The sequence below is a fragment of the Buceros rhinoceros genome, unplaced genomic scaffold (assembly GCF_000710305.1).
Source record: "Buceros rhinoceros silvestris isolate BGI_N320 unplaced genomic scaffold, ASM71030v1 scaffold7875, whole genome shotgun sequence".
Lineage (NCBI taxonomy): Eukaryota > Metazoa > Chordata > Aves > Bucerotiformes > Bucerotidae > Buceros > Buceros rhinoceros.
In genome coordinates, this window is record NW_010411082.1 from 11,315 (window position 1) to 22,679 (window position 11,365).

The 11,365-nt window shown below is 47.3% G+C and overlaps 1 protein-coding gene across 1 annotated transcript in view; it reads left to right on the forward strand.

The window, feature by feature from the left end:
* Positions 1-4,725: 4,725 nt before the first annotated feature.
* The window catches only part of PLEK2 (pleckstrin 2), a 9,887-nt gene continuing 3,247 nt past the window's right edge, over positions 4,726-11,365 (forward strand). Inside the window, exons 1-6 of the mRNA XM_010135867.1 lie at positions 4,726-4,773; positions 7,350-7,514; positions 8,518-8,699; positions 9,413-9,504; positions 9,788-9,975; positions 10,497-10,598. Coding sequence (XP_010134169.1) covers positions 4,726-4,773; positions 7,350-7,514; positions 8,518-8,699; positions 9,413-9,504; positions 9,788-9,975; positions 10,497-10,598 — 777 coding nt within the window. The remainder of the gene's footprint in view (positions 4,774-7,349; positions 7,515-8,517; positions 8,700-9,412; positions 9,505-9,787; positions 9,976-10,496; positions 10,599-11,365) is intronic.

Consider the following 11,365-nt stretch of genomic DNA (forward strand, 5'->3'; position numbering starts at 1 on the left):
TTCCATTTTTGGGTTGAAAAAAAAAAAAAAAAAAAAAAATCAAAAATACCCTGTTTTCCATGTTGGTGGGAAGTGGAGTGAGGAGTTGTTTTTGCAGAAGTAACCTTTCCAAATTGCTAAATTTTTAAACATCTTTATATCTTTTTTTTTTTTGTCATGTCCCATATTACCCGTCTCCTTTCTTCTTAACATTTTGTGCTGCTGTAGGAAAAATGCGTGAGGCTTTGAGCCATCACTGGGAATTCTTAATACTGCCAGAGTAGAAGCAATATCGCTGTAGCCACAAAGGTGCACATATCCCAGTCTGTGCTTGCTTATCAGAGGAGATCCCATGTACCCCATTCTGATAGTAATGCAAAGCCATCGAAGTTAAGTAGCTTCCAATCTTTGCAGAATGTTGGAAAATACCTGGATGTGTCATCACAAAATGAAAACCCCAAATTTTTAAATGACTATTTCTCAAATTCTTGTCTTTTCAGAAGCAGCATATGACAGCCTTGTCATGGCTTGAAGTTGGGATGGTGTTAGTTTCCTGTTGGAACAGCTTTTCCAGCTTGCCCATTGACTTCCATTAAGTCACTGGGACTAAGGAACACGTTTGGTCACCGTGTGATCTGTTTGCCAAAATAATGCTGTAAAGGAGAGCGCTGAAAAATGAGCCACACGTGCCCTTTCCTTGGGCTGCTATCGAGGGGTTACAATCAGTATCTCTAAGAGATGGTTCGGTCTCTTAATGGGTGAGCAGTGTTCCTTAGGCAAAAGTTTGCTAAACTTGTTCAGTAGCTACAGGAGCTTTTTGTAGGAGCCTCAGCGTGCTGGTGTTCACAACTCTGTCATTTCAGTGCCTGAAAGAAATTACCAGGATGGTTGAGGACAGTAACAAAGCAGCTTAAGATGAAAGCGTTTCACTCATTACCCTGGCAGATAAAATCAGGCTCTCCTGATGCCTGACCAAATTTTAAGCAAGAAGCTTAAATACAAGATGCAAGACAATTTACTGGATATTTTTCGTGTGTAGCTGGAAGGAGGAGGTCGGAGAGGCCTGTCGGTGAGGTGCGTGTAAGGAGTGCTGAACCCGTGAAGCCCACGCGGGGCCTCAGCTGCGCTGCTTTGGTTGCCGTAGCCTGTGACTTAAAGATCTCTAGAAGCTGCTGAGGAATTACACTCTGTCAGCCAGTCTGTTTTGTACGTGTGGAACTGCGTTTGCTTACCAGGTGCTTCAAATACGGGTTGTGGGTTGTGCGTGAACGTCTTTGAGTCGCTGAAGCGAGGTAGCGTGTTCCTGCTGCTCGTTAGCAGCTGTGCTGTTTGCCTCACCGTAATGGCAAGACCAACATCTCCACCTGCACCCCTGCGGTCCGCGGAGGGGAAAGGTACAGGTACACCTGAGGGCGGGGCTTGGCCCGATGCGGTAGTTGTAGGGATCTCAGCTTGACTTTCATACCCCAAACTAATTTTGTAAGATTGGCAGCTTGGAAACTGTTCTAACATCTGGTAAGAACTCTAATACAAAGAAACCACCAGGCGGGTACTGGCTCGGATCAGGGACACAGTCCGGTAACACCCGGCCTCATACCCTGTTTCTGATGAGGGGACATAGAGGCTGCTGAAGAAGGGGAGCCCCTCTTTCTTGGGGCTCTAGTGGTTCGTCTGGTTTTTAATACAGTGACAATTCCTTGAAGTTTTCTCTCTGATTCTGGCCCTAAAAAAGGGATTTTTCTTAGTTGCAGTGGAGCTGACACGTTGTTCTTCACGGCAGAATCTGCACTTTGGTATTTAAACAGTATTTTGTTCCAGAGCCTAGACAATTAAACAACTGTTTTCAAACACCGCCACCTTTCTACAGTTAGTTTTAAAAATGCTGTTATGTTTGAGTTCCTTTTGAACACTTGTATTTCACTTTTATCTAGAAATGTTTCATCATTCTTCATTTTGATGTGGTTTGTTTTCATCCTATTTCTTCCCTGATCCACTACAGGAACTAGATACTCAATAGTGTCCTGCTCTGGAGGGCAAAGCCCCAGCAGCTTGAGAAGCTGCTTTGAAAAGGCTGGGTGTGCAGCGCAGGAAGTATTTTGGGGTCACGCTGAATGGAGGAAAATGTCAAGGGTCAACTATGCCTATTTTGTTAAAATACTGCAGTGACACACGGAAAACACTCTAAAATGGATCAGAGGAAACAGATGGTCCCCTCCTTGAGTTTCAAGTCCTGCAGAAGGCTTGATACAGAGCGCCCTGGGTTTGTACAGACTGAAGCGTGTCCCTCTCCGCTGGGAGACTTCAGTGCCAGAACGTGCCTTCCCAGCACGTGCGTGAACAGAGCAGCCCAGAGCTACTGACTCATTTTAGACTACGTGACCCTGCAGGGTCGGTATTTACTCAGCCTCGGGGAGCAATAGAGGGGCAGTTCGTCAGCCCGGACTAACTACAGAATGAGACGGGGGAAGGTGGCGTGTGGGTGATACATATCCAAAGTCTTGAAGAAATACTTCAAAGTATTGAAGAAAATGAAGGCTCTAGATGATAAAAAGTGGTTGATACAAAGTGACCAGCCACAGCAATGTTCACTTCACGAGTCACCAGCAGTCTGACAATAAAATTCTTTGTTGCTCGGGGTGGTTTTGCCAAGATCTGTCTGCGGGGTTGTGGGTGGTCTGTACGCTGGAGAAAAAGAGCTCGCTCAGATCTTCGGCGGGGACGGGTTATGGTGGAATTCTGAGATCACTGTCTGAGCAAAAGCCCCCTGCAAGCTTCTGCCTGTCCTCACTAGCATGGAATTATCTCACCCACCTTGTTCCAGATTGCCTGCAGTAACAAGCTGAACAATGTGAAGTCAGACCTCAGACAGTGCAACACTGTGGTGCTGGAGCTGGTTGTATAGAGGGAGGATGTGTCTTGTGTACCTGGGTTCAAGTTTTCTTCTTTTTTCAAAGTTAAATTCTGATGAACAAAACATTGTGAGCTGAAATGTTTGTTTTTTTTTCTCTGCTGACTGCATCAGTTTTTTCCCCAAGATTCTGCTTCTGAGTAAAATTTCTATTTATATCTGTATAAACACAGAGACAGAGATTATTTTTGAAATTAGAAGAAATACACTCAGTTAATTTCTGCTTTATTTTAAGGCCATAATAATGTAAAAAAATTTTTTTTCATTGCTATCTTTGAAAATACTACATACCTCCAGCAAAAAGTACTCTTCTCGGTGCTCTGTTATACTTGCCGTTCTTACGTTAGGTGGACTGAAGAACAGACCTGACTGGGCGGTGACTCACGCAGCCGGGTGCCTCGTGGCTGCCTGCCTTTGCCGCAGTGGCAAAGGGAGTACAGTAGGAGCCACGTGGGTGGCTTCCATATGGGACAGTGGCTTTTGCAGTCTGGGCCGGGATGCTTGCTCTTCATGTAGCAGTAGATTTTTCTAACTTCGAGTAGCATTTGGTTACTCATCGTATTTCTCGTGATCCCTGCAGGACTGTTCTCTGAGTTGCCTCCAGTATGTTGCCAAGTTTGAGTTCTTTGGTGTCTGGCTCTTCCTCGCTACAAGTTATAAAAAATAGTGTAAAGATAAAGAAATTAACTTGTTGTTCCTTTTCCTCAGTGCATTGAAGTGTGACCATTAGTCTGATCCGGTGTGCAAAGACTGAGAGATACTTGAGTCACTTTGTCTTGCTGAACTCTGGACTCTCTTTTTACATAGCAACGAGTGTTTTTGTTTATTTGCTATACACTACGTCACGTTTCTTACCACGGCTCCTAGCTCTGCCCATGTGTATCACCTTAATTTTGGTACAAGTCAGAGAATGCTGACAGTACGGGAAAGACAGTTACTGCTGAGCAGCAGCACTGACTGAAATACTAATGCTGGTTTATTTCCTCAGGACAAGATTTGGTAAATCTATCAAACAGATTTATCATGGCCAAAGTCATGAAAAATGCAACAAACGTCCAAGCTCCTATTCAGACACAAATAAAGCACTTGGTTTCCCAGGTGCTTGGGAGTCACAAGAGGTCACTTCATGGTGGTCATCGATCAGACTGCTTTACGGAAAGCCCAAATAGTTGTTCATGCACCGATGTAGGATATTGAGTCGAGAATCTTGGTTTATATGCCCAGAGGTCACGGCAGTTAGAGTGGGCTTTTCGGTGCTTTGGGGCTTCTTTGGTAGAATAAACTTACAGCAAAAGAAATTACTGCCGGGTTTGTAAAAGTCCTCTTTGTAATCGTGATATTCTATATGTTACACTTAAGGTGTCCTGATCTGTAGAACCCCCATCAGATTAGATGAGAAATGGGGTTTATTAGGTGAGAAATTTTAGGCAGTAGAGTTGATTAGTCTGAAGTTTTATGGGATAAGATTTTATAATTCTGATTCTCCCTCCCACGCACCTGATTTGTCATCGTGTGGCTGCTTACATTGGCCAGCTCACTCAGTGGTGGCTTTTTGCTATTCCAAACACTATTAAATTCTTTCAAGGTCCTTCTTACGCTCCCCTTTGTTTTACTTCTCAGAGGGCAGGTAATGTGTCAGAGCCAGCTCACTGTTTAACTAATGTCTCATAGGTAGGAAGAAAGGGAGAAAAAAACAGGGAAGGGAGAGTGCGTCACGTTGGAGGAGGAGGGTAGAGAAGAAAAATGAGCTTTCTTAAACAAGCGGCGTGCAGAGGGACAGTCTGCCAGGCCTGGGGTGCTCCACGGCAGGGGCTCGGCTCCCTTCTCTGCTGGCCACGATGCAGGAAGCAGCTGGAGTCCTGAAGGAGGGTTTCCTTGTCAAACGGGTAAGCGCTCCGGTACGTCTTTGCGCGGCTCTGCTCGGAGCTGGAAGCAGCCCCTGAGCAGGGAGCAGACTGAGCCAGGGCTCACGGCAAGGCAGCCCCTTGGGCACTGGGTGTGAGGGGCCCCTGCCTGCTCCGGAGAGAGGAGCTCTGCCAGGCTTGCGCAGACGTCTGCTGGGGGAGCTGCGTGAACTGCAGGTGTTCACTACCCTCCCTCCAGCTTCCCTGTGCTGGCAGTTACCCAGAGGACAGGGGATTAGCTGTCAGGATTGCTCAGGTAGGTATCAGAAAGGCAGTATGTCTGCTCCTGGGGCATACCTCCCCGAAGAGCGCGTGGAACTCTACCTGCAAATGGCTGCACGGCGTGGCAGCAGTGGAAGCGGCCGTGGAGGATGGAGAGGGAAGGTGTTCTGACAGTCTTTTAAGACAGTTCGTGCCTTTGTTAGCAACCCTGCTGAGCAGAGTTCCCCATTTCACACGAGAGGATGGAGAACGGACTCTCCTTTTGGAATGGGATCAGAGCAATGCAAACACAGAAATGTGTTTGAAATAACTCCTTTCTTCCACACCACTCAAACCGCACTGTAAGAAAATCTTACCCAAAACGTGGAGAAAAGAGCTGAAAGATGGCACCACAGATTTCAGTCTTTCCGACAGGACCAAGTCAGTCATAGGTGGGATGCAAGAGGGCAACATAGCAAGGGGCATAAGCTGATTTTAGTACCAAGACCATGGCTAGTACGGTCCTTGATTGCACACAAAAATACGTGATTCAATGGTTTGTTCAGAGCTTTGCCACGCCTTGGGAAATGCTTTTCTACAGTACGTGGCAGTGCTTCTGGTGCTAACATGAAGGTGATCCTGGTCAGGAGCTCTCCTGGCAGGGCTCCCGGACCGCCAGCCAGCCTGTGTGGAGAAGGGCTGCATAGCCTGAGCTGCTCCTCATCCTCCCTTCTGCAGCGAGGGCAGAGCAGCCCCAGCTCCTGCTCTGCTCTCTGGGCTGTGGTTCTATTTTGTGGCTCCTAAGTGACTACTGAATTAAAGATGGGAAGCCAAGGCACCAAGTGTGTGAGAGGACTAGGTTATTGGCAGCACACTGAGCTGTAACTGCCAGCAGGCTGCACATCATCAAGACACACAGTCTGATAAGAAGGAGACCACAAGATGACTGAAGGAGCCTGAGGAGAAAGGAGTAAGGGATCCAGAGGAAAAAGTGAAGGAGCACCTCTCCTTCGTTTAGTGGATCAGGTAATGAAAACAGAGCTTTCTGAAGAAGCGATCAGAAGCAAGGAGATGATCTAAATGCATTATAAATGAATTATGTTTTGTAATTTATTATAAAGGAAATGTGTGTAAGCTAAAGACAAGGAAAAAAAAGGTAAAGCAGCCTCCTGAAAACGAGGAAATCTCCAAGAAGAAAAGAAAAGAGTCACGGCAAAGAATATACTCAGGAAAAATGGCCAAGGGACTTTACAACAGGTGAAAAAAATGTGGAAGAAGGCAAAGGGAAGGAGAGGACAAATCCAAGTTAGATAAATTGTATTTGGTATAGACTAGAAGACATTGGATCTAAAGCGCCCTGGATCTTAGAGACTCGCTACCCTCCCCGCCCCCCCCCTTTTCTTGGCTGGTTTTCCCCTTTACTCATAGAGAATTAACGCGCTTTGATTCCTGCCACGACTGGACCTTGCATGCTCCTTTCTTGCAGCTGTGCTCACCCTCTCCCAGGTGTCAGAGCTTCCCCTCCCCAGCGCTTTGCCTGCTGGCTGCCGCGCTCCGTCGCCCGCAGAAATGCAAGTCAGCTCCTCGCACCGCGACGCTGGACCCGGCACCGTCCGACAGGACCGAGCCTGTCAGTGCCAGCCCCCAATGGGTTTGTGCAGCCGGATTAAAGACAGCCAGGGGCTGTTTATGGAGGGGAAATGAGGTTTTGTCTGTGTTCCGGGAGACATTCAACAGCAGCTTTCGCTCAGTCTTTCGCCAGTAAAAACCCTATTGCCGTTACAGAAAATACTAGCACAGGCGGGGAATGTGTAAGCACAGGAGATTGGCGGCAGGTAGGATAGAAGTAAACCAGTCATTAGAGGTAACAGAGGGTGTAAGGAAGAGCCAAAAGTGCTCGCAAAACCACTTGGCACCTACAGCCAGGGTCTCCAGGGAGGAGAAGTTTGTCTCCAAGAACTTTCGCACATTTTGGATTTAGCCCTGTTCTTGCCTGATGCTGTCAGCAGGCAGGCCTGCACCTAAGTAACAGCTCTTTGCGGTAGTTCAAGCGAGCTTTTGCAAGAAACAATTCTGGCCATCAAAGAAGATGAAGATGTCCTTGCCTGGAGAAAGAGCAAAGCACCTTTCTATTGCTCCATGATTTTATAGTGATGGAGCTGTGCCGTTTTGTCATTAAAAATGTGTATTTCAGGGAAAACAGGACTCGTGATGACTTCTTGTGTTTCTTTTCATACTGTTTCTTACCAGTATTTTCACCCCCTCCAAAAAAAAAAAAGGAAAAAGAAAAAAAAAAAAGAAAAAAAGAAAATACAGTCATTTCTCAATGCTTGTGTTGTGGATTTCTTCCCCTCCAGGGACATATTGTTCGTAACTGGAAAGTGAGATGGTTCGTTCTGCTTCAGGATAAGCTGCTGTATTACAAAATTGAAGGAGGCAAGAAGGAGCCTTCTCCAAAGGGCAGGATCCTTTTGGATGGCTGCACAATCACTTGTCCATGCCTGGAATATGAGAACAGACCGGTATGACTGGAAAAATGTATCCCTTCTCAATGACACTCTCTTCCTAACTTCTCCCTAGTCTTTTTCTCTCCTCCTGGCTTCGATTACCGCAGCCGTATCGCTGGGGGGGTAGCAGAATTAGGCCCAGGCAAAAGCAAGCTGCCGTTAGCAGTGTAACCAGGACAAGCGATGAGCTCTGTCCGTTGTGTCGGAGTTGTTCCCCGTGCCCAAATCTGAGCTACAGCTGTTAACAGCAACAACAACAAAAAACCCCACCAAAAACCCCCAAACGTCCTCCACACATGCAGTAAGAAGAATAAATGCAAATGTATCAGCCCAACACCGTGTGGAGAGGGGACATGGACAGCTCAATAAAATCTGAGGAGGACGGGGAGAAAGGAAAACTTACCACCTCTGGTAGCTGCCTTAACTACCAGACTGCCACCTCTGGCAGCCTGCCCTGTTCCCATGCGGCCAGGCCAGACTCCCCTTCCTTCACCAGCTGCCGTGGAAAGCTTCCAGCAAGCAGGCTCTGGAAGGGGAAGTTCTTCCTGCGCTTCTCTGCTCACCCGTGGGTAGTGCAATGCAGTCTTCCTCTCAGCAGGGCCAGCAGAGAAATGACTCTGGGAGCTGCTGGCTATCTCCGTACTTCTCATGGCAGAAAGAGCCTAGTAAAGAGTTTGTGGTTGTTGAGAAACTAGAGATCTGGATGTGAAAAGTTCAGCAGTCAGCAGCACACTCCTAGGTAACCGAGTGCCTGGGTGGTCTGCTCTCTTCTAAGTACCATGGGCTCCATGAATGCAAACCATTCTTGGAACTGAAAACCCAGGGACTTGAGGTGGGGAGAAAGAAAAAACCTAGAGCTGCATCCACCATCCTTCTGGCCAAGAATTGCTCTGTACTGCTCAGGTGGGATGCTGTACCAGACTTCTGTGTGTCACTTGGGCCAGCACTAGGAGAAGCAAAAAGCAAGTGGAGGATAATAGCTAAACGATGTTATTGCTTTGCACTTTTTTCTCCACAGCTACTTATCAAACTAAAGACAAAAACCAATACAGACTATTTCCTTGAGTGTTGCTCCAGGGAGGAGCGAGACTCTTGGGCTTTGGACATCACTGGAGCTATTCATGCTGGTCACCCCGTACAGGTACAAGAGCTTCACCGAATGAAGAACTCTTTCAAACTGCTGGAGAACATCAGCCTCTAGTAAGTGTATATGGTTTTGTCTTCCGCTGTTGCTGTAGTTAGCTGATGGATGGAGAGGGTCGAGGGAAGCTCCTCTCTGCACAGACCCACTCCTGTACGGCCAGGAGCCTCCGAGCTGGCTGCTCTGCCCTGGGATTGCACGTACTTTCGCCAGGGCACAGGAATACGCTTTCTCCTGGCCATCATGTTTTGGAAGTATGTGGGTTCTGCACGTGCACCTCACTGTTGGCTTAAAGCCCTTCCTTGCCAGCTGCAAAGGGTCTCACCGGGGAGATGTATTAATTACCTCAGAAGACGTAACGGCAGGTGATGACATCATTCATGCTGTGTTGGTAAGCTTTCAAAGCTGGTGTCTGGAATCCAGACTAGGATTTTTAGGGTCCTTCATGTTAAACAAGAGCAAACAGAGGACTGATTCAGAAACAGAAAGATAACATCAATTTGATTTGTGTCGGGAAGGGATATGGAGGCTGGCTTAGCTCGGTTTGAAGCGCTTTAAACTGAAAGGTACTTTGTGAGGCATCTTCTTTAGTGCTGCTTCTGAGAGAGTAAAGTTTTCCGATACCGTACTTAGGACAAAACTTTTGGGGGATTATCTCGGCTGTTTCCATCTTTATGTTGGTAATTATGAGGATGGTCCAGGCGCTGACAGAAGTGTGTGGCAATTCCTGCCTGTTTCTGTTCTACCTGCGTTGTCCTGTGCTCTTTTACAGCCACATAGTGGAGAGAATGGGTGACAGCAGTACCGGAATTAAGCTGACCCGCAACTTGGAGCAAGGCAACAGATACAAAGAGACCTTCACAGGTACACCTACTGCAGGCAGCAGGAAGGGAGCTGCTGCGCCGCCTTCGTGGTGGGATCAGTTGTGGAAAGCAGCTAAGGTCTTTGACACCTTTCTCGCTTACTCTTTGGATATATGGAAGCATAAATTCAACCCCACACTGTTGCTCAGCCTTTCACTTCACTGGCAGTCTTTGTGAGGGTGCCCAAATGTTTCAGCAGATAAGGACCTGTGTGGCAGGAGACCATCTGTCTCACCTTGGAAGAGCACATTGTCTCGGTACCAGAGCTGTACTTCTCCCTGCAGGTTCTGCCCTGGTGGACTGGCTCATCTCCAACAGCTTTGCGGTGTCACGGTTTGAGGCCGTCACCTTGGCATCCATGCTGATGGAGGAGAACTTCATCAAGCCCGTGGGAGCCCGCAGCACCGAGGCCACGCGCTACAGCGACCTCTCCGAGCAGTTTCTGGACGACTCCACGGCTCTGTACATGTTTGTAAGTGACGCGGCTGCAACAGCGGCACCTCCCCTGGCCCTGATCACACGCTTGATCTGGTGCAGTGGTAAAGGCGACACGCAGAGCACGCAACCGAAGGCAAAATCTGCAGGCTAAGAAAGCAAACACAGAAGGAGCAGCTCTCGGCTTTTAGCAGTACTGAAACTTGTGCTTTTGCTGGAGACAAATAGCTATGCGGATAGGAAGGGATCTACAAATTACATACTTGGGCACTAAAGGGGTGTGGAGCCCACGTGCAGTGCTGTGTCCGTGTCCGTGTCCAGGGGCCGTGCTGTAGGTGTGCTAAAACTCAAGGCCATGGCTCGTGTGTAGGCTTTGCGGCAGTAATGTGTTGGTTGTAAGTCTTGGACGTACAGAGCTGAGTAGCAGGGCTATGGAGTAGAATTTACTCAGGAAATACCGGATAAAAACAGCTCAAGGAAAATAAAATGCATAGATTTTTATTTAAGAGTGTGTTTAGATTAAAAAGAAAAGTGGAACCATCTTTTCGCTATTCACAGGCTGAGAGCGGTAATAAAAATATCAGTTCCAAGGAAGAGCTGCAATTTAACATCTCTGAATTAAGCGGCACAATTGTGAAGCAAGGATTCTTGGTGAAACAGGTAAATACAGTCTTTGAACCTTCACTAGGAAAGAAGAAGAATGACGGCTCTTAGGGCTTGCTAGAGAATAAATTGGTTTATATGAGCATGGCTGGAGAGTTGTGGCCAGCAGAACTAACTTGCCTGTCAGTAGTACAGTCAGAGATCGTGTGGTGAAGAGTATCTAGTTATGCAGAAGTGAACTATGGAACTTGCTGCTCAGGCAGGATTAGTTGGATATTCCGGATATATTGAGTGTATACTGAAAGGTATAAAATAGCATCAACAGGAAAAGTGCCACACAAACTCCAAATTCCACCAGAGGTGTTACATTCGCTTCCAAGCAGATCCGCTGTTCGTGTGGCTGAACCCATTCCCTCTGGGCCGAGTGAGCGGCTATGACCTTCTGCTGGCCACAAATTTCAAAGCTGAGTAGACTGACTTTTTCGTGAAGTGGACTTTTACCTGAGGACAGTCACTCGTGTACACAAGGATGCTCTGACGGTGGTGAGACCTGTTTTCTTTGGACATAATTACCTGTTGGCAATAACTGTTTAGAGAATCCCACTCTTAGTCTGCAAGATTTAATTTCCAACCCTTGCTATGAACAAGAGGAGGATCAATCACACTGTTTTGAAGCATAATGCAGCCACTTGCAGAGGGAACCCTACCTGCACCACCCTGACTCATTTCTACTCTGAAGCTCTGTACCCTGCTGTGAGATTTTAGTGTGGTGTGAACCAGACCATCAGATGCTCCCCGCCTCTCCCTCCTCCAGTTGCTAGGGT